Below are 24,061 nucleotides of genomic sequence, written 5' to 3'. Positions count from 1 at the left end.
TTCTCTCTTCTAAGCTTCTCCTGTAACAAACAAAAACATGGAAGTGCAGAAAAAGATTTTGGCTTGACCACATGTTCAAACATGGTCCACATTGTCTATTTCTTTGTACTACCACTTTTAATTTTTTTAAAATGCAACATTTGCAACAGGTAATAAAAATCTTTAAATCCCTGCTTCCAAAGTCTCAGACAGTCTGAGAGCAAAAGCATCCTTTGGTACAAACCAACCTAACAGAACTGACATCCTAAATTTTGCAAAACATGATCCAAAATGCTGTAGAACACTATGATAAAAAGTCCCTATACAACATAATCTATGTAAATCAAACACACACAGACTGTTAAAAGTAGCCAATTTTATTCAAATAACATTAGCTCTAACACATAATTACTTTTTCTCAAAAAGGTTACATATTTATGTGCTTTTTAGTCAAATAAACAGATTTCCCCCTACTGCAGAAGTATTTCAATAGAAGCCAGAGTCTTGAGTAGCCCAGTTAGGTGCCTAAAAATGAAAAAATAAGGATTAGAAGAAATTACTGTATTACCTAATACATACTGAAATTTATGACACATTAAGTTAAACAATTCTAATACTGTATATGGATATGAAGTGGGAATGTTGTTAATTAGTGAAGGACACCCTATAAAATTAAAGCAAGTGTTGATATAATAGACACACATACTGTAACTGAGTACAATTACAGTAGAGTCCTCCAAGCTAGTAGCATCAAAAAGGAAAAGTTCTAGAAGATCCCAATATAAATCTATGAATAATTTTCAGCTACACTTTTAAAAGAAAGTAACGGCACACAAGTTTCACATGACTTCCCATTAACAGAATAAACTAGTGCACCACTGCTTGTCCAACTTCCACCAGTATTTCAGCCAAGCAATGAGGAATAAAACGTCTACTATTTAAGCTCCTTTACTGTGTGGTTTGTTCTGACTTTTTTTGTTTGTTTTAAAGATGTATGGCTGGGTCCTTAGCGGACCTCAGAGCCATCCCCTTACAGTGCTGTTCTCCCTCACAGAGCTTCCCATATTGTAATGAGGAGGGAAAAAAAACCAGATGATCTTGTCAACTTTCTCATTTTCACTGGTTCTACTTAAACCTTTCAATGACTTAATTACATTTTCTAGAATTTCACTAAATGGGTTTAACAGTTAGGGTTTTGTACAACTCTTCCTCCATGCTCCGTCTTAACCACCATTCATTCTTCTTTCAATACCACATATGCACCTACAATACTTTAGTACAACTTACTTAGAAAAAGTATTATAACTACTTTCATAGGTGTCACACTTCATAATCTGCCCTTTCCTGGTGGTAAAGGAGACCACTCAAAGGAAGCAGAGCAGCAAATGACAGAAACAGTTACACAACAGAAGAAAATCTAATGATGAAGAGAGAGGCTGCAAGAAAGCAAGAACCACCCACTGTCTAAATTCTCACCACGACAAAGTAAGCCTTTTCCAATGTAATTCCTACTATTAGAACTAGAAGTAGGTACACATCTGGTGAATTAAGGCATAGGTTAAGAATTGTACTTAAGTTTATCTCTCACAAAAAAAGACAGCAAGAATTCAGGAAAATGTAACTTATACCAACCTCAGATCTACCACTCTGATTCAGTTTCTTCTCAATGTTCATAGCCAACATTTGACTACGAAAAGACAGGCTTTTGGTCTTTTCAATCACTTGTTGGTAAGGTGAGACTGCATTGTTGCCCATGACTACATGGCCCTAAAACCCAGCAAAGATAAAACAAATTTAACAATTGCTCAGAATGCAAAGGCCTTTAGTGTAATACTCTGCTTTCAGAGCTTTCACAGATCATGATACAGACAAGAGCAAAACACAATAAATGAAATCCACTGCAGTTTATCCAGGAACAGAAAGTTCTGATTTCTATTGTTTTTCTTTGCCCGTGAAGTAAAAGAAATTTAATGAAAAACTCAACAAATTCACTTGCATCCATCTGGCTTTAAAGTGAAAGAGAGTAGGTTTAGATTAGATTACTGTAAGAGGGTGGAACAGGTTGCCCAGTAAAACTGTGGATGTTGCATCCCTGGAAGTCGTCAAGGCCAGGATGGATGAGGCTCTGAGCAATCTGGTATAGTGGGAGGTGTCCCTGCAAGGGGGTTCTAACTAGATGATCTTTAAGGTCCTTCAACAAAAACCATTCCACGATTCTACGTACGGTCTTACCAGCTTTGAATCCAATTTGGCATCTAATCGTGCATTTCGAATTAGATTGACAATCCATCTTTCTGCTTCTTCAGGAGTCATATTTAGTTTATCTGCCAACATACTAAAAGATAACAAACTTATTAAATGACAAAAGAGAATCTCTCTGATGTTGGTAAACATAACTAGGGACTATGGAATACAAGCCAAACCAACACAAAATTTGGCACAGTCCAAGATTCAATAAATACTGCAATACCTGGGAAGCTTACTTTCATTGACTGAAATGACTTTAAAACTTACATACATGCTCTCCTGCACATCTCCCACCCCCACTGCAAATAAGAAATTCATATCCTGAAGTATATACTTGCTCCTTCTGAACTACACCATATTGCTTTTGAATCTTGACCAGCACAATTTTCCTGTGTTCCTATTAAAAACTGTCTACACAAACATTCTGGGAAAATTTGTCATTTAAGTAATTTCACTATTAACATAAAATCACCATCACCATAAAAAAAAAACCAAAAAAACAACTGCTTTTATTCTTATTTAAATGCAATCAGCAGTCAAGAAAGTATATACTAACTAGTCCAGGAAAATGTTTAGCAAGGAAACTTCACTCTGAAGTTCAGGAACAAGACCCACGAGACAGAGCTTAGTACAGAAGATATGACAGATAAACCATGCTAAAACTTTTTGCAATTTCAAGGAAGGAAGGTGGGGGAGAACAGAGAAAGGAAAATTCTTAATCAAACAAGCACTCTTGTCCAGGAATAATTCCTCCTAATAGTGTTTCCTGTGGCTTTCTAGCTAACTCCTTTAGCTTCCTGCTGGCAGTTGGCTCATACAGGGCATTTGTAACGCTCATTCTTCCATCAGCTTTCAGAAAAAGGTAACAAACATGAGGTAAGGGCTACAGGCATGACTAAAAAGCCAGCTGGCTATGCTGAGTTGCACAAGAGGTCAATTTCTCACCATTTTACAGGATCTTGCCTGATGTATTTTTCTCCACCAGAAAAAGTGATTTTTTTCTTGACAATTACTTGCATCAAGTAAATACTTTATAAACTATCAATTATTAGCTCATCTACCTGGCTGGACTTCTACATACTCTTTTTTATACAGTTGTCTCTCCTATATGGTCTTGATCTCTCACCTTTCTCCCAACTATAAAACAAATTCCATTTTTTTCCATAGATAAACATGAAGTGAATAGAAAAAAAACCCAAAGTAGCTTAACATACTGGATTTACACTGACTCACTTCAGCAAAATAACACAACAAATGGGTAAAAAGTGTTTGAACTTGGCAAAGTAAGGAGAAGTAAAATCCAACTCCAGTTGCTACTGTTCCAGTAGACCTTTTAATCTGAGTTTGAATTAGCAATTGTAAAGGCAGACAAGAGCAGAAGGTATCAGGGATGGAAATTTTTGTGGAATTATCAGTCATCTGGACAGAACATGAGATACTTTAATAGAAAGTAATGTACAATCACTTTATTACCCCTAATCAGTGACGTTAAACATTTGACTTGAAACAAAAGAAACTTTAGACTGAAAGTACATGGGCATGGGTGCAATTCTCAGATTTCTCTTTTAGAAACATTAGTAAGATTTAGATAAAGTAAGTTTCCTTCCAGATGACCACAAGAAAGGCTACTGCCACTACAATGGGGATTAAGCAACCCAATTTTGGGATTACAGTGTGGAACCTCCATTCTTGGAGACAGGGCCTTTATTAGTGGATTCGTGACTAAGCAGCATAATGGAATACTGCTGTGGGACCTGCTCAGAGCTGTAACTGGGTTCATGGGATTAAACCAGATGACTTCCAACCTACAGCACCTACACTTTCCTTTTTCCTTAACAAAGTCCCTGTGAAATTAGAGCAGAAGAGAGCACAGATTTCTAGAGAATCATTCCAATCGAGAAACTATGAAGTATTTTACATTTGTTACTAGCAAATAATTCTACCTTTTCCTATTTTATCTACATTTTACTACTAGCTCAGCTGCTTCAGAAATGGCTTTTTTTAAACTAAAAAGTGTTTTTTGAAATAACATATAGTATATATGGAGCAACACAACAGAAATAACACACTTCTGTATAAGTATTATTTTCCTGCACTTTTATCTGGAAAACTTAAAAATCATAGAATGAAAACGACAGAGTAAAAAGGATGTAGAAACCTATTTTATCTCAACTTGTAGCTTTGAGACTTGCATAGATTTTAAATTTTAATATAAACCAACTGAAGTTGTCAGGTAACAATTATCTTTTAGTGAATAAAGAATAAATCTATTACAAAACTTTATCACATCTTTGACACAAGAGATGATCTTCCTCCAGCACTTGTGGCAACTGGATTCCCTCTTAAGAGTCTCCTTGCAGCCTACACGGAAGCAGCCAGTACCATTCAAAGTGCATGGATGTATAACATAGAGGTATTTTCCTGGTGAAGTAACACTCATGGCCGAAAAAGTATTCCTTATCCTTCCAGAGTGAATGCACTGAAGATGTATCCTGACTACAATTCTGTACCAAACACTTTTCTCCTAACACAGTTAGAACATATATTTAAAACTCTCGAGATATAAAATACATCTTAGCTTCACACAGGTTTGACAGTTGAAGTAATAGTGGCACATTTGGATTTACAAATACATATTAACACCATTAATATTAAGGAAAGGAAGCAATGAAAGTTGTATTATAGGTTACCACTGTTTTTAAAGATTCCTGCTATAATTCAATAAAAATTAAATCAATTATAATGAAGAAATACTATTAGTAGTTACAGAATAGTCAACCATTTCAAGTTACAGCTAATTTTGAATGGCAGTTTTGTCAAAACAGTTGCAAAAATAATTTTTTTAATCATTTCTGTTCCCCTGTTTTATAAGGAAATTCACTTATTTGGGTCATGCTAGGGCTAGTGTTATTTAAGTTTTCATTTACTTAAAAGGCAAGCGTATTGAATTCCTCACATGTTCATATATGAACAAGCCCATCTTGTATATCGTTTTGTGTGTGCAGTACAAAAGAAGAATGAAGCATATTCAGCTCTCCAATTAAATACAGGCATATCAAACTAACTAAAACACATTAAGAATTAGCTTCATCTATTACTCCCTATTAAACATGGTATTTCAAACAGCAAACAAATCACAGTGTGATTTGGGACGTATAAACTTTAAATTACAACTGACAAATCAACTATGTCCTTTGGAAAAATGCCAGCTCCCTAGCAGATCTAAGTAGATAAAAAATTAAACAGGCATTTATTTTCTACTTAATATAAGGAATAGCAAGTTTCCCACTAACTATTTTCAAATTCATTCTGCATAGTTAAACAGTACTCATCAAGCCCTGTGTTACAACCATCTAGTTTGGCTCCAGGATTAGCAGTGGAAATCACTTGCAAACAGAGAAATGCAAGAACTATGCCTCAGCCAAACATTCATTTCAACCAAACATTTCAACTGGCTAATTTCTTCAAAAGCAAGTCTGAAATACACTACGAAATACTTAGGCACCTAATTTAATCAGTCCAAATCTAATGATTGTTACAGCTTGCAAAGAAATTTAAGGCTGACATCCACCATTAAAAACAGAATGACATACTGAGAACCACCTCATTACAGATGATTGATTCCATGTGCAATTAACTTACAGATATGTGGTAGGAATATCCACGTCATTCTGAAACAAATGTCTCAACTCCAAATCTATCACTTGCCTCAGAATACACTATAATGCTTATAAAGAAAGGACACTGCTACCTATATTTAGGATTACTCACACATAACAAGGGCAGCCAACTGCAATAAGTTTTGTCATACCTGAAGTTGAGATATCAGCACAAAAAATATGAACTATAAGTAATAAACACTAAATTAATGGCAATCACCTACCACAATTTTGCCATAATGAATTCATTGGTATGTTGCCCACAGTTTACCAATATCTTTTGATACAAGACTTGAAAAATATTTAACATACACACTGCAGAGTCTTTGCTCATTGACTGGAGTCACGTAAGAGAAGGAGACTTCTTAGAAAGACATATAGTCTCTAGTTAAAAAAGCTTAAACATCTAGTTTCATTGGAAACTTGTGCTTGAGTATGTGCAGTATTCACATCACTAAAAAGAATTTGTAAGAAAGAGCAAGACACTATTGGGCTTTATATTCCCCAGAAACTCATCCTTAAGAGATCTATATTTATGGGTTTTTTTCCAAATACTTGTTCAAACCCCCTTTATGCCTAAGTGTGCAGTACTCTGCTTTAAGTGATTTTAGATGAAGCATTAGCCCTCTTATAAAAATGAATATTAAGTATGGAAAAGCTCTGCTCACAGCATGTAGTTCCATTTACTATTAGGACTACATGCTTAAACCCAATACACCACAGCTGGCTAAAACACTCAAATCCACTGTTTCCCATTTACATCAAAGGCACTGACTATTTTAAGCTGATACAAAGGATAAAAAAATATTTTCCAAAGGCAATGAAGACAAACATGTCACCCAGTGACTAAAGATTAAAAGTAGTAAGAATCAGTCCTTTCTCCAACTAGACCTATCCATAAAAAAAGCAATCCTTTCAAGAAGTTTGCAATATTAAGACAATTTTCTCTCAAATCCTTTCCTTTGTAATCAGGCAGTGTTAAATCCTTTCCTTAAAGGACTAGATGCACACATTTGCTCTGGATACAAGCTAGTAACAAGACTCCACTGAACTTATCGATTCAACAGCCTTCATTGCTGCTGTCTCAAGGATCTCTGCACTGCTCTCTATCAGAGAGATTTTTATTGCATTCAGAGTTTTTCACTTCACTTTTTCCTTTAAATTAAAAGGATGTGGAAATACGGGGTATGTGGGCAAAGGGCAAGTGGAAAGAGATCTCAAGCATACATGATATATTCCCATTTAGGTTTTTTTAATATATATACAAGAGAGGCATCAGAGCTGATCCATTTGAAAAGTCTGCATTTATAAAATAAATCTGAATAAACGACAGACATATTTGCTAATAACAATTATTACAGCTGAATCACTTTGTGCCACAGGGAATAAGATCCATTGTTTTCTATTTAATTCATTAAAAAAGCAATGTGATTTAATAAATTTCAAAGAACATACCTGTAAGACAGACATGGGTAGCTGTATCTACTAAGTAAAAATATATTTAAGCAATTACTGTATTTGCAATTTGTATTTACTTAATATTAACACTCCACTTCAACATGTGGAATTGAGGTCCAAATGAAGTCACCAGGACTTCGGTGACACTGGGTAGGGAAGTTCCTACTAAATCCAGTACAGATCCCACTTAAAACCATAGCAGCTTTAGCTTGAAAGTACTGCTTGTTGGGGGGAGGGGGGGGCCCAGGGGTGGCAGAGAAAGGCTGTTTTGAAGTTAAACACAATAATTCAACTCTGAAATATAATTGTATTCAAGTACATCACATCAGAGCTATAAAACTAGAAAGAATACTATCCAAATGAGATTTCAGTTAGGATTTTATCTGATGACTGAATACTTCACTCCTGCAGTTTACACTGTTTGTCAAACTGCCCTCCATGACTGATTTTCTGAACTTAGGAATGAAGATGTTCTCTTACCCAATGCTGATGCACTGATGGATGCGACAGAAAGTCTCAAATATAAAGAGGCGGGCATTCTCAATGAAGTCCTCAAGGCAAGCCACTAAGAAGAAATCATTCACAAGCACCTGCAAGTGTAAGCAGAAAGGGAACATGAGAACAAACATGTGAGTTGAAATTTACTGGTAGACACTGCCAATAACTAAGAGCAGTCCACAGTATACCTAAAAACACTATTGCTATGTTCGAAGATGCAGAGGAAAAGCTATAGATTAGCAATATTTTTCATTGCTTCATTGTTCAGCATCTTACTAAATTTAAATTGCATGCTAACATGATCACTGAGGTCTGACTCAAGGAGAAAGTAAGGTAATAACTCCACTGAAAGTCAAACTCTACTGCTGTCCTAACTCTACTGAAGATCCTTTCAACACAGAATTTGACTCCCTACTCATCTTTCACAACAGAAGGCAAATCTGAGCTTTTCTTCAAGCATTTCTCAAACTTTAATGGAAAACCTGAAGCTCAGCCAAATGCCTGATTACCTATTTGCTTCTTCTTCTAGAACTTCTTAAATATAACATTATTATAACATTAAAGCTGCATCCTTAATGGTAAGTCATGCTTAAGTGTTACAAAATAAGTTGTCAAAAAACACAACAGCATCCAACCATGGATTAAAGTTTATCAGAAAACACTGACAATGGAATCAAACACCACTTCAAACAAATTAGCTGTCCAATGTGAATCTTAGAGGTCTTTACTTAAAGGAAAATGAGTCTTATAAAAATTCTAAGTCTTACTGTTTCACACTCTCTCAGCTTCTTTTGTGCTCCATCAAAATCAAAGTTAACGTACAAGCATTCCACAAACTCTGTGATAGGGTCCCTGTATGTGTAGGATTCCTGTCAAAAAAAATTAGGAACAAAATTTGAAATCAAGGCCATGTGATCACTCAAGTATTCCTTACATTCTTAAAAAAAAAAATTAATAGTAGGAACAAGCATTTCTACATCACCTTAAAAAAAGTTGAACTTCCCAATTCCTCTTAGAAGAGCTACATAAGTGTGCTTCCTCCCGATAGTCTAGTTAAAAAACCAGAGGTGTAGTCTCACCTTCAGCATTTAATGCTGCAATCTTTGAGTTGGGAAAGTGTCAAGAGACTAGAGCTGTCTCTGTATCAAACCTCCAAATTTCATAAAATATGATAGAATAGTCTTCCTAAATTCTGATTTCAAAGATGACTCCAACACCAAATCCTTCATACTTTAAACTGAATGATTATTTGATTTTCATGGACAACATAGCTAACAAAAATGCTACTTTCTATACACAAACTACTTCAATTTATTTCGGCATTACAGAAGTTACTCAACTTTCTCAGTTACCAGGCAGAGGCAACACTATATCTATATACAATTGTGTAAATTCAGATGTAATTGAACATCCCCTTAAGTGTTTCTCACGCATATTTTAAGACAGCTTAAATCATTATCTATCAATATCTGCTTTAGCATACAGTAAGATCAACAGATTAAGGGAATTCCTAAAAGAGATTTTTTTTTTTTATGGATCGAAGTTATTTTTTTCTTACCCAAAGAATTGTATTTACAATCCCAAATTCAGCTTTACATGTAAATGTTTTTCACATCAAAATTACACTTAACCATTATTAACATCCACTTTGCAAAATTGTCTTAGAATGAGCATCTCTTAAATTCAATAAACAACAAAATGCTTACCTATCAGTTCAGTACTTGCAAAGATGTTGCAAGTATAAACAATCTTTTACTACTACTAGAGCAGTACCACATAAGTTATTTCCCATCTATAAAACCTCTACCACATCATGATTTAATATCATGAATCATACAGAGTAGGTGAGTACTAAGAAATCTGATAGATTTCAAAACCAAAGCCCAAGCTGATATTTTCAAAAGGAATACCCTAATAGTGTGCAAGATTAAACATAAACAAGAAGTTGTAAAATGTTACTTACTTCAAGTATTAGAAATTCACATTATATTAGAAGCTCAATGTTACAATCAGATTTTAGATAAAAAGGTGAGTCATAACACTTAACACTCATTTACTGCTTCTTATGCTACTTTTTGTACACTAATGGTTAAAAACAGATTAAGTTGTGACTAAAATTTGATCTTTGCATTGATTGAGTTTTGCATAGGTAGTTTCCCAAATGCCTGATGTGATTATAATTGACTGCTAGCCTGTAAAAACTGTACTGTCACAGATAAAAATCTGGGCCATAACCCTGTTGATTGCTACCAAGCAACTCTTTTACTGCTCTTCTCTGTATCTCAGTCTTCATGAAACTTTGAAGTTTCATGAAACAGAACCGTTTTCAAGAGAATGCATGTGAACTCAGACCAACACAGACAATGCAGTGGTTTTGAAATGTAAGAAAGAACCCTTATTCATACAACAGTTTTTCATACAGATGACTGAAAACGAAGAATCAGATCCAAACCCATTTCACATCTCACTGAATTTTCTGCATTTAATCCTATAGAAAGAAAGTAAGAATTGAGTGCATACACTGCTCATGTATATGAAAGGAGAAAAAAAACTGTTCCGTCCTCCTACTGACTGATACGCATTTTACTTCAGCAAGGACTTTAATTGACAAAAAAAAAATCAAAATACCTCAAATCCTAACCCAGGTTTATTATTAGAAGAAAGTTATCATGAAGTCTCCTTAATAAAGAGGCAGAAAATATCAGATACTGCAGTCCTTACCTGCTGAATAACCTTGACTAGATCTTTCAGCACCTGTCTACGTTTACGAACATCCTTATTTGTTATGACTGCAGTAGTCAAATATCTGAGGATATGTGGGCACATTGTCTGAATTGCATTGAGATACCTAGAAAGAAAAAACAGATTCAGAACTCAAAGGTACACTGAAGCTTGCTGATGACACTAAAATGGGAGGAGCTGTTAACTCCTCAAAGGCAGAAAGGCCCTGCAGAAATCAGAGGGCTAGACAATCACCAACTGTATTAAGTATAACAAGGGCAAGCATCAGATTCTGCCTCTGGAACAGGGCAACACTGGATCTATGTACAGACTGGGGAATGAGAGGCTGGAGAGCAGAAAGGCATCTGGGGGTCCTGGTCAAGAAGTTGCCTATGAATCACAGTGTGTCCCGGCAGCCAGGAAGGCCAGCTGTGTCTTGGTGAACATCAGGCACAGCATCACCAGCTGGGCAAGGGAGGGGATTGTCCTGCTCTGCACTGGGGCAGCCTCATGTTGGTACTGCGTGCAGTTTTGGGTGCCACAACATAACAAACATATCTAGCTATCAGAGAGCATCCAAAGGAGAGCAACAAAGACTCCTAGATCTACATGTAAGTCAATCCTCTCACAAATAGATACAGTGTTTCAATTCTCATTTTTAGTCTCGATTTCCCTCAAGAATCTTTCTAAATAGATTTTTCAAAATCAGAATAAAACAATACCTTCACCCCTGCAACCCTAAGTTCAGCAAGCTTGCATATTCATCGTCTGCCTTCAATTTGATTTAAAGACCCCCCATATAGTACAACACAACTTACTGTGGCTGATACAGAAAAAGGTCAATGATGTTGTCTCTCCCTTTAGGATGATTAAAAAACACGAACAGAGACCAGTGGATGAGCCATGTTCTTTGCTGAAGAGACTGCAGCGGAGAGCTGACAGACTAAGAGAAAATGTAACATTCGTTCAAGTCAAACACAACACAAAGTTTGCTTTAATACTAATCCACAGAAACCTTGTAATTGCTCAAAATTTTGTGATTTTGCATCAGCTCCTTGTAACTGTCATCACTCTCAGGCTAAGTTTGACCTCCAGCTTTTTTTGTCATCTCAATGATACATCTACTGTAAGTTATAAGCAAGATAACTTCTCCAGTATTATATTCCAAATTGTTTGCTGAAATTTGCCTTTTGTTTACGGCAAAACAGAGATTTTAGCTAAGACCACCACACTAACCTAAGTTACCTCCCTTTTTAATTCTGAATTTTGTTCCTTGTAGTCCCTCTTCAGATGTGATCTGAGAAACAACTTGACTTCTTTACCTTTTCTGTTTTATTTCCTTTCTAAATCTCACCAGATTTTTTTTTTTTGCCATAGACCCTCAGACAATGATGGAACTCTACAATCACTTTCAGCCAAAAAAAAAAAAATTAGTTATCTTTATTTAAATCTGCTGATAATGGACAAACAACGGTCCAGTTCCAAGTCCCTGTATTAGCTCCAAATTTCAAAAGCACTTCCAACAGACTGCAAAACAACACACTGAGGATGAATCATCACTCCAAAGAGCATGACAACAAACTGCTATGATTCTACCCCAAAAAAAACCTTGGAGTTTTATGAACAAGTCAAATAGTCTATCATAACCATACAGAATCATACAGACAAAATTACAGAAGAAAATTTGTTAACACTAATTATCTGCCACACAAAGAATGATTGAGGGACAGAAAAAAACCTCTGGTTTTTCAAGACTGGTTCAAGAGAGTAAAACTTTCACATCTTAGATGTGGCCAGTGAAGCTCCACAAGCAAGGAGAAGACTCAGAGGTCCCTAATGCCTTCATTTGCTCTGAATTAGTACCACAGCCCCACTCTCCCCTTAAGTTCTTGGTACTCATCTGAACTCAGAAGAGTTTCGTCAAGAAAGCTGAATTAGCTGAAAACTCTTTCCAAATACAAACTATCTTGCATTTTCTGTCAAAAATGCTGTCTTCATGAGATAAAAACATGGTTTATTTACATGCATTTTATTCTTTACAGAAAATGAATAGTACCAGTATCTGAAATTAAAGAACAATTTCACACAACGATACCTTGCCCTCAAACACATCCTTAAGATTTTTTTATTGGAAATATATTTGAAAATATAGACGAGAATGTAAGGTGTTAAGAGGCAAGCAACTTGAAAGAGAATGTTTCACTATTTCTTCACAAGCATCCTTCAACTCTCCCCCACTGCCAATATGAAAGTATCAAGTGAAAAGGTGGTAACCTACTCCTAAATAAGACTGCAAGTGATTTATAATAAAACTTGAGTACTAGCATGTCTAACCTCTCACCTTGCTAAGATGTCCAAGATTTTACTTACATTATTATCTATTGTCTCCTTTAGTCTTGTGAGATCTTCCATGGCTGCATCCCAATTCTGCATCAGGATTTCAGATGCAAGTTTTCCCCAAAGAGAACTCAAAGCATTTCTGTCTGTTGCTGGAACCTATTTTCAACAATAGCAAAAAAGTCACACTCTTAGTATTTTTTTTTAAATTACAAAAGATATTTTCTGGCAGTATTTTTTATTTGCAAGACATCAGTTTTGCATAGTCTAACTCTCCAAATTAAGTGCCTTTTTTTTTCTTTTTTTTTTTTTTTCCCCCAGAAAAGCAGTTTAGGTACAGAAAAAAAATCAGTAGTAAAATTTCTTACGCAGAAACTAGGAAACCCTGTCAAAGTAAGACAAAGATGCATACTGCTGCAGTTTAAGTTTAAAAAAAAAAAAAAAAAAGGCTGAGCATCAAATTTCTTTTGTGGGTTTTTTTTTTTGTTTCACCATACAAAAATGCTTCTAAACTAGTAAAACAAGGTTATTACAAGGCAGGTTCCTAAAGAACTCATAATAGTAGGTGACCACCTTCAAAGAGCTAGCATTCCTAACTCTTTCTGCTAATGTCTTGCCCAGAAGTGTACTTGTTATAGAAATGTCCAGTGGAACTTGGCAGCAGTGAACCTATTTCCTGGAAGGGCAGTCCTAAGGTCAAGCTGTGTTAGTTTTACACAGGAATGAGTTGCACCATGTCATTCACAATGTCATATTCTGTTCTCAGACTGGTTACAATAGTTCTTTCACTGACTATGCTTCATCACACAGAACTTTTAAACAAATCTTCTCCCATCAGAATTAGTAACAGAAGTCCTGTACTAAGCTATTACCAGCACAAAATCAGTACTTCATTTTTTGAGATTAGTTACTTGACATACAAGAACATAATGCTATGCCCAGAAAAAAGGCATGAAGAATTAAGGACAGTTGCCCACAAAACTACATATGTAACTTTCATTTTCCCCCTTGGCACATAAAAAGAACCTTTAACACTGAAAGTCAGCTTTAGCATCAAAATTTAGACTAAGAATTCAACTCATTCCTACTTTAAGCCCTATTCTTCTGATTAAAGATACATTTTCCAATTTTTCTTCTTTAATTACAGCCAATTACAGAAATTATTGTGGTTTCCTCTTGCAGTATTTCAGAGAGTTAAGATTACTTTTAGATGGGAATAGAAATCAGCAAGAAAAAAGCATCCACGTATGAACCACTGCATGTTTTCAGCAATCACTGCACAGATCTATGAGATACTGACTTACAAACTGTGTACCTTCCAGGCAACCACGGTGCCAGTTTAGCAGATACTTAGTTGAGAAGGTTCACATGCTCTGTGCTGGCTCCAAATCAGTTAATTATAAGTAGCTATTCACAATAACTGCTTTTAGGTACTGCAGCTGCTCTAGCTACATTATCTGGATTTTCAAGTTAGCTTAAATTTCCATTTGTTAGTAAAGCAGCACATTCACTGACTACCAACAATAAATTTACTGTGCTGAGATTCTTACTAGACATCAAATCTTTATTCTCAAAATTCACTCCCACCAGTAACAAATGATATGAATTATAACAACATGAAAAGAGTTGCTTCAGAGATGATGGATCTGGTTTTATATTTATCATCTGAGCTGTCTACATTTTGTAGGGAGATGATTTATACTCTTAAATCCATCACAGAATTCAAGAGAAGACAGATGAGAGTTCAGGTAAGAAGCTGGCAGTTCACCATTACCACCAATTACATTCAATCCACCTGCAAGCTTTTCACTGCTGTTGACTACATCTGTGCACAAAATCAAGTATTCATAAAAACAAGTATTCATTTCACTGTATTCTATAATTAAATGTTACAAGACCTACAAATTTAAAGAACAATTCTGAGCTCTACTTGAAAATAACAGAATTGCTGAACAATAGTAATGATTATTAACAATTACTATCAACTTCAGTGTACAGTAATTGCATAAAAAATCTCAAAAGTATTATATTCTAAGAGTTAAGACAGACAATTTACTGGGTTAAATATTTCATTAAAAAAATACCCAACAAGCAAACCATAAAACTATCCCCCGCCCCCATCAACAACCAATCAAAACTTACCAGAACCCTAAAGAAGTAGAGATATTCTGCAGCTCCTGAGTAGTTACCACACTCATACTGGAATTTTGCATACCTGTAGAGTGTATCTAGGTACTCCTGCCTAAACTGAAAAGGAATACAATAAAAGCTTTTATTCACTAGGGAAAAAAACATGCTGTCACAAGCCAATTTTAATAGTAGAATGAGCTTTGAAATCTGTAGCTTTTCAAAAGACATTGTACATAGGAAAAGACAATAGAAAACTATTATACTCTCAACCTATGCTGTGGAATGAAAGATTACACCAACACTGGAAAAAGGTGAAATCTTGCATTACATAGTAAATCACACCTAAGTTATATAGGTGCAGCTAGCATTAAGTTTCAGCTTTTTTTTTGTTTGTATAAAAATTAAAAGTTCAAAGGCTTAAATATGTTAGTATTAGGAATTCTGCCTATTAGCTACATTGACAGGAGATGGAACAAAATGCTAGGCCATACTTGGTCAAAGTGCTGTCAGCTGTGAGGGAAGTTGGGTGGACGTACTTAGAACTGAACTCCAGCACCTAAAACACTTACCCCATGCTTCTCAGCTAAATAGTCAAACAGCATCCGACCATCTCTATAATAAAAGGATAAAAAGTGCTGTTTTTACAAAATAAATTCATAGCCACCATGCAACAGTACACAGTGCAATTTTAAAGGTAAAACACAAGAAACTGAGCATGAATTTAAAGTCATTCATCCACTTGTCCAAAAGCACAGTCATCTATTACTAAAATGTCATGAAGTTTCAAAACCTTAAAATTATTTTAATTTTAAACAATGAATGCCACCTGCAACAATAACTACAGTTAAGAAAGGGTGGAAGGTTGTTTTAAATTAGATAGCATTCTTAGCTTTCAGTATGAAAGTTAAATTCTGAATTAGGGCTCTTCCCACTCTCATATTCCAATTCCAGAGCAGTTACTCTAGACAGCCTTGATTTGAAGAGGAGATGGGAAAAAACGGCAAAAACTAAAGTAAACAGAAGTAGAAAGGAAACGTATCCTACTGTTAGCACTGAGACAGAGTGGGTCACAGGAATATCTCTACCACAGTGAATATCTGCAGAGCACAGAACCATAAAAAATGATCATACTAGTAAGTTCTAAACATCTATGATCGTGTGATTACATCTCTGAAGATTCTTTTTTATTTAACGTTAATACTAAAAGAACAAGCAGTATTACCTAGATCAAAGAGAAGTTTAAGCCTCCAGAAGGCAAGCTGTAAATTCCCTGGGACAAAGATACAGTAAAAACTGTATGCAAGGGAGTATTTTCCTATTTACTCTGAAATCAACTGCAAAGATGTGAGTTTGTTCAATTAGAACTTATGGTACAAGATTCTGCAGGGAAACGGCAAATTGCCAAATGAGCCAAGAATGACAATCCCCAGTCATACCTGTGAAAGCAATTAAATAATCTCATTGATTTGTTCCAGTAAAACATACTTTAAGGATGAGGAATACTGACTACGGCTCTGTAATTTTAAAGTCAATGTCCACCAATGGTAGCTTAGAGAAGTGGAATGTTTTGGCTTATTCTTGAAAGAACTTCTACCTGCAAAATCTCCTTTACACTTTATTTCCCAGACTGAGATATTCCAAACTACGTCACCACAGATCAAAAGCCATGTCTAAAGTCGTGATAATATGCAGCTATCTGAATTTGATACAGATTCAAAATCACCAACAGAAATTCTCAAAAGTTCTTCCTATTATCTGCAGCACACTACTCAGGTCTAGACAGATGGACATATTTCAGCCCAATTCTACCCATTACAACCCAAATAATCTGGATTAGAGCTACTGCCAAGCCAATAACCAAAACTAGAACTTCTGAGCTGTGAAGTTTCCAGACATTTTATAAACACAAATCACATACCAGTTCTAAAACAGAATTTGCTGCATATGAATAGTAGGGCTAATAGTCTATAGTGTTAAGCAAGTTATATTCCATGCATTTACTGACTGCATCTCTTGCTCCCAAACAAGGCATTTCCAATTTGAAGTACATACTGTTGAAGAAGTCTGTGAATCAAAAGCCAAGTAACAGAGCATATATCCCACAAAATGCTAGTATTTTAGTAACAGTTTTCTAAGGCTAATTATTATTTAAAAACTGGCTAAAAGCAAAGCAAGAATTGGACAAGATCTCTGTATGTTCAATTAGATTTGAATAGTTGTGGAGGAAGACTTTTTTTAAGATAGGCTCAATTGTCATAGTAACTGGGACTTTCAAAGCTGTACCTTCAAAAGCAAGTGGCTCCTGGCTTTGCATAATCACAAGTCATAAACAAATGCCATTTCTTTTCTTTATGTAATTATCTGACATGAACATCCATTCTGAAATCAGATAAAAAGGCAGCTTACTTAGTTAACAATATTTTTACAGCAGAAGCTTAAGTACGTCTGGTGAGATCAGGATTGAAAATAAGCTTCTCCTGACATGCTGCAAAGCTTACAGATTTCATGATTCCTTCTGACATCTTGTTTCATGTGTGCATTGAGACACAATACACTGCACCTCACCACTTCTGCACTGACCAAGATTTAAATTAATCTATTACAAATTCTGAAAACAATGCAAAGAGTGGAAAAAAGAACAGAGGCAACAAAAAAAGGATGATAATGTGTATTTGAAACAGAGTAAATTCTAATCAAGTTCCTCTCCCTTGAGGGACCCATATTTTTCAGGGGGTTTGTTCCCAAACAAAGAAGATTTTTGCAGACTAGGAAGAAGAGTTTGTACATTCAATACTTTTCTAAAAGGTTCCAGAAGTAATGTTACAGCCTTCCATATCAGTGGATGCAAAAAGCCTGCCAACAATACACCCAAGTACAGGCATCACCTTGAAATTCAAGTTGAGCCATAGGTTCTCTGTCTGATACAGTACGCTCTACTTAAAATTTTAGAGCAGGTAAGGCTGAAGAAGGTACCCAAGTAATATTCCAGTTTGTCAGACACATTTACAACAGCAATAACAATGTTTCCTATGTAAAGGAAACAAGGAGTAATTTATGCCAAACAAATACCTGCCCAGCTCTCTGCTGAAGGGGCAGTTACTCCTCAGTGACTACAGCTAAACTCTCCTACAGAGCCCAATTCAAGCTTAACCATGGTGAAACTCTGATAGACCTTAGATACGATAGTGCAGACAAACTCATTCTACTTTAATTACTCCCATAAGAAAATATAGAAGAAATTGGACACATCTTTAAAAGACTACTATGAGCACTACCTTACACCAACAAGTTGGAACAATTTGGGCACGGAGCAAGCAAGCAGGAAAAGGACAGAACACCTTAAAGAAATATGTGCTCTGAGGCTGAAAGGATGCTCATCCTCCAGGCCTCCCAGACTAGTATGACACTCCATAATCTATTCTGGAAGACAGAAAAGAGAATCTGAACTACTTTAGCCCATATTTTCCCTCAAAAACCCCTAAAGCCAATCAAACAAAAAAGCCCCTGTGATTGGACTGCACTGGATCATGACTGTCACTTGTCCCAAGTTGATTCACAAATATTAGAAACAATAGATGTCTTTTGCACAACACGTAAAAGCACTGAAAAGAGCAAGCTGTCCAGCAATTTCGATTACCTGACCACAAGCACTACTTAAATACTGTCTGTAAATAAAAATGTCTTTCTTGCAGTCACTGAACAGAAAGCATTTCTAGCAGCAACACTTGAGAGGTACCAACAAGCCATCCTGACAAATTATGGTAGAAATTACCTAGTGGACTGCATTTGCCTCGTAGTCTCTGGATCCTCAAACATCTTGACAATAGGTTCCGTTTCAGCCTGAAGCTGCTTCAGCTGCGCAACAACAGTTGTTCTTTTCTCACGCAAAGCTGAACACACAAACAAAAAGACTTTAATATAATGCTTTAAGTTTTTACATGAACCAACCTGTAATTTCATGGTGCTGACACCTAAACACATCTTCCCAATTCCTACCTCACTTGTCCTCTCAGTCAAGTCTCAAACCCAGCTGTATCTAATAATTCTGTAACTTAGTAAAAACGTCTAACATTTGGTTCTTTTCCTCCAGTGTGGAAGCCACCAGAGAGCAGGTACAGCTGTAGCAGAGTCTGCATTAGACAAAGTACCTTCAGGCTTTCAATAAGGGAGAAAAAACTTTTAACTAAGTTCACTTATTCCAAATAAACTTGGAAAAAAGTAAACAGTCTAATGATACCACAAAGATTGGTTTTCTTCTGACTGATGACCAGGTTCTGAAAGAACATTTATAGAGTACTTAACTAAAACTGACAGGAAAAATATTCAAGCAGCTCAACCTGCAAAATTATGATTCTGAACACTCCGTGTTTAATGGAAGCATTAAGCCCTTTACGAAAAATTGAAAGGAAATTGAGCTACCAGTTTTAGGGTGATTATTTTACACAGACCCCAAATTCCTCACCAAGTGCTAGCAATGCAATAAAATGAAGACTTAAACAAAACTGAGAAAAGTGTACACATTAAAAAAAAAAAAAAGGAAAAATCACCCTCACATTGGCTATGTGACCCAAGAAACATGGGATCAGAGAAGCCAAGACTAAATCCCAGGAGATAAATCCAGGAAACTGTGAAAGCGAGCCACACACCAGAACACTCAATGCCACGGTGAACACAGCTGACATTTCTTTAACGATTTGACTACACAGGTACTTGAACAGGATGCCCAAGGTGGCTAACACCATAATGGTGACTCAACCTAAATATAAGAACAACTTGCCTGACAGGAAGTGTTCCAATAAGGAGAAATTATCTCCAACTTCAGTTGACTCTTGAGATTATAAAAGAAGGGGAAACAGATGAAAAAAAAAAAAAACATTCGGTTGACTTACTAAGAATACGAAAATGTTTTCCTGCGACATCTCCTGGATGTGTAATTGTAAGTTGATCTCATGGAAGACAAGACAAAACAACTATAAATTGTGCAGGGACATTTCTAATTATAACTGTGTAAGTGAACTTAGTTTTGAGTACTTTAAAAAGTGAAGTCTTAAAAAGGAATAGCGTAAACTACTACTGACACCAGTGATTCCACAAGTAAGAACCACCTGCCCATACACACATTGTGATAAGCACTAATACATCAAGATGACACATACCAGAGAGATCTCAAAAGTTAAGGCCTCTGCATAGGAAGCAGTGCAAGTAAGCACCCTGAACAATGGACTCCGTGTGAAAGAACTAGCTCTGCTTATGTTAACTGAATGAAAGCCACAGATCAAACAAAAAAACCCACCAAAAAATACCCCAATGACAATAACAAAACAACACCCTGCCAAACTGATGATATAAAATCTTAAGAGATGTAACGTTTTTCTTATACTCTCTTCAAACAAGTGTGGAAATTGCTGGTCTTCAATGAAGGCAGATCTCCAAGGGAGCAAATTCATTCAATTTTCTTGCAGCTGTGACCTTATGAAGTTATACTCTTAGGCAACCTGCTTAAGTAACTGCCTATAATCAGAATTCCAAAGACACTGGAGTAGTTACTTTGCGGAAGTCTGCTAGAATCACTATTTCTTGTGTTGTTTACTACTTTAGTATTTTACTCCTTATTTACTACTGATAACAATAATATTCAACAGTTCAAAAAGGCTGAAGCAGGGAAAGAAAGAGGAATACCTATTCAGCTTTGAGATTTTTTATAGCCCTGAGACAGCCTAATTTTTTTAATCAGTAGACCTGTTAAGTAACCTAAAGGTGAAGCTATTGTTACAACTGTTTCTTAGATTACAGAAGTGAAACCCTCTGGTACTCATTACATGTTGTAAGCCCCACGTGTCATGGTACATTTGCCCGTAACATCTAGTGCTAGCACAGACTTGGTCAAAATATTGATTTCAATGTCCGTAAGTCTATCAGTTCTCTTCTTCCAAAGAGGCAAGTAGCCATCTCTGCAGTTTCAAGAGCCTGAGAAGAGCAAGACCCAGAGGAAGAACGGAACAGCACCCAAGTCTCTTCCTCCTAAGGTGCAGGCAAAGTAGACTGTAGTCCCAATTGCTAAGAAAAAGGTGAGGAATTCCCCAACATGAAAAAGATGAAGAAACAGGGAGACAGTGGATATTGAAAGACTATGTCAGGAAGAAACAAACAAAACACTTGACCCATTAAAAAAAAAAGAACTGGAAAAAAAAACTTAAAATCAAAACACCCATGAAGGATAGAAATTAGAGAAAGCCAGATAATCTAATTTTATCACCATTCCCAAATGGTCCTCAAGATGATAGAAATGTAAGCAATAAACGAGAAAGTTATTAAAATCACAGATAAGATAGTAAGAGATCATATTCATTACAATCTTAAATTTATTTTCTTCTAGAGAAGCAGCAATTTTTATATTGACAGAACTAAGGAAAACACACATTTTCAAAAACACCTTTCTCTCTCCAAAGTCTAAAACTCAGCCACAGACAGAGAGACTAATGGAATTACTTACAATGCAACTCTTGTCTTAACATAATGGATGCTTTAAAGAAAAAGTCACCAAATGACACCAAATCATTGTGCAATAGTGTTTGACAGATGAAAAGCTAGCACAACTCCTTTAAAGTACCTGAAATTACCAAATCAGCACTGAAGTACTTAAGAGGTCACTCAAAGGTTAAGTTCCTGACAGACCAACAAATCCAAACTTCCCAGGATTAGGGCATTCTATTTGTCTCAGTATTGCACATCCTTTTGGTAATGCTGAAGTTAAACAAAATTCTAGTTTTTGAATGCAACAAGCAAATTACCACTAGTTATTCATTATTTTATATAGAAAGGTTGCAAAACGAGTTTTACATTTAAATGAGCAGCTTACCATGAGGAATTTCATCAGAATAAAGATTTTTGTACACATCCATAGCAAAATCCACCATGTTGGTATCACTAAGGAGATCCAGTTTTCCTTGGAGTAGCTCTTTTTCATTGTATATCTGAAACAGGAATTATTAACAGATTCATTTCAATAGTGTTAAACAGCTTCAGTTCATATTATGTAGTTACTTTTATGGCACAGTTTATGGACTTTTGTACAATTGAATTGTTTTAAATATCAAATCTCGCAGCTCTATCATTAGGAGTACTTACTATAAAGTCCCTCTGCATTTTCAGTCTTGGCAAAACATCAAATCTTGCCTGCTATATATGAAAGCAGGTACTTCAAAAACTAATTAGAATTCAACATCACTAATCTCTTAACAGGAAAAGTAATTCCTACTGCAAAATTATATATATGTATATATGTTTTAAAAAATAATAAAACTTTCATAATTTTTTTTTAAAAATACAGAATACTTTCCACAAAATAAAATGCTGAACACCATGGACTAGTTAAATTACTTAAAGTGGATCTCAGAAGAGACGCACAAGATTAAGTTTATAATTTAATTGTAGTGCAGTTTAATCTAATGTATGTTGCTAGGTCTATAGCATAAGAATAAATTTAGAGTGGCTATGTAATTGGATAGTGTGCTTTTCAACTTCTCAAACTGTTTTTTAGAGTTCATATCCATAATTCAGCAGTGAGTTGCAAAACACTGCTAGGTGCTGAAGATGTAGGTGAGGGCCAAATCCAGTATATTCCTCAACAATGCATTTGCACAAGAGCTGTATTACAACTCACCACACCACATTTGTGGACATCTCAGATATAGAATCTGTAGAAGTTCTAATTCAGCTCTGAACATCGTGCTGTTCAAAATTAACACTACAAAATTAACTGTTTTAACTAACTTCAGCTGACATAAAAATGCTAATGTAAAAATGCCCCCAAGATGACAGACATTAAGCAAAATCCACATGCTAGACATGACAGCTGCTTAGGTCAAGTTGTCTCAATGTATGCATGGTTAATCAGTTCATTTCTGAAGGCTAAAATAAGACCTATTTTAAATTCAAAACTTACATAACTTTACACATTTTGCTCCCATTTTAGAATAGTTTAGACTGGTGAGAGTCTAAAGTGCCTGAAGCACTCGTCTGAGGTATCTTCAGCATTAGTGGGTTCTTGTAGCAACATAACTTAAAAATATTTGTAAGACGACTAACAAGGGATAATTCCATAGGGGCTTATATTTGGTCCCAACACAATTTCGTGATAACACGGGTTTCAAATTAAAATTAATTAGTATCAGTGGCGTAACCCCACAGACCGCCCTGAGCTCCGGCTGCGGGACGGCCCGAGCACTAAGAGCAGCAGGGCTACAGAGGGGGTCCCACGCTGTGGGACTGCGAACTACGCCTACAGGGGAGAACTTCGGCTTCTCCTTTCTCCGAATATAGGTGAGGGAAATACACTACACCAAATCCGAGGAAGAAGAAAGTACAGGAATTCTGTGCCGCCTCGCAAGCGAGGGGCCGAGGAGCTGCGCGGCGTGATCAAGGAGCGGCTCCCTCAGGCCTCCTCTCAGCTCCGTTCCCGTCCCTCCTTGGGCAGCCCCACACGCTTCGCCCCTCGACCCACGCGGCACAGGAACCCCAAGCTCCTCCCTACGGAGTCTCCGAATCCCTCACGGGCCGCGCCCGGCCCGCGCAGTGCCCAGGCCCACGGGACGAAGCCCCGGCCGCGGCGCGCCCAGGCCCATGGGAAGCACCGGCAGTTGGCAGCAGGGCCTGACACTTTCCCGCTCCCACCGCCGGCTTTCCCACCCTTAGGAGAAACACGTACCTCCTTGACGGAGAGGAATTCCAGCAGCGGGAAGACCAAGTGCCGGTCCAAGAAGTGCGCGATCCTGGTGCCCAGGCCCACGGGACGAAGCCCCGGCCGCGGCGCGCCCAGGCCCATGGGAAGCACCGGCAGTTGGCAGCAGGGCCTGACACTTTCCCGCTCCCACCGCCGGCTTTCCCACCCTTAGGAGAAACACGTACCTCCTTGACGGAGAGGAATTCCAGCAGCGGGAAGACCAAGTGCCGGTCCAAGAAGTGCGCGATCCTGGTGGTCAGGTCGTACTCCGCCATCTTGGCTCCGGGAGAAGGGAAAGGCAGAGGCGCGA

At 36.7% G+C, this 24,061-nt stretch overlaps 1 protein-coding gene across 5 annotated transcripts; it reads right to left on the bottom strand.

Moving 5' to 3' along the window:
* Positions 1–335: 335 nt before the first annotated feature.
* On the bottom strand, positions 336–24,055 carry EIF3E (eukaryotic translation initiation factor 3 subunit E). Of its 5 annotated transcripts, XM_017746098.1 has the most exons (15): positions 23,973–24,055; positions 23,737–23,772; positions 21,889–22,003; positions 19,919–19,975; positions 18,802–18,919; positions 15,599–15,641; positions 15,042–15,146; positions 12,933–13,058; positions 11,381–11,505; positions 10,563–10,689; positions 8,609–8,710; positions 7,824–7,933; positions 2,212–2,314; positions 1,612–1,746; positions 336–504 (listed from the first exon to the last, which is right to left on the bottom strand). In XM_017746098.1, the coding sequence occupies exons 1-15, from the start codon at positions 24,024–24,026 to the stop codon at positions 466–468; spliced, it is 1,395 nt and encodes a 464-aa protein (XP_017601587.1). In that variant the 5' UTR covers positions 24,027–24,055; the 3' UTR covers positions 336–465. The 5 variants fall into 5 exon arrangements, with proteins under 5 accessions (XP_017601587.1, XP_017601588.1, XP_017601586.1 ...); XM_017746099.1 differs by lacking the exon at positions 23,737–23,772 and having other exon boundaries at positions 23,937–24,055; XM_017746097.1 differs by lacking the exon at positions 23,973–24,055 and having other exon boundaries at positions 23,737–23,868.
* Between the last annotated feature and the right edge of the window lie 6 nt (positions 24,056–24,061).

The sequence above is a fragment of the Corvus brachyrhynchos genome, unplaced genomic scaffold, assembly GCF_000691975.1.
Source record: "Corvus brachyrhynchos isolate BGI_N302 unplaced genomic scaffold, ASM69197v1 scaffold28, whole genome shotgun sequence".
Classification (NCBI taxonomy): Eukaryota; Metazoa; Chordata; class Aves; order Passeriformes; family Corvidae; genus Corvus; species Corvus brachyrhynchos.
The sequence above is the reverse complement of the archived record's forward strand: the minus strand, read 5'-3'. Positions and strand labels throughout refer to the sequence as shown.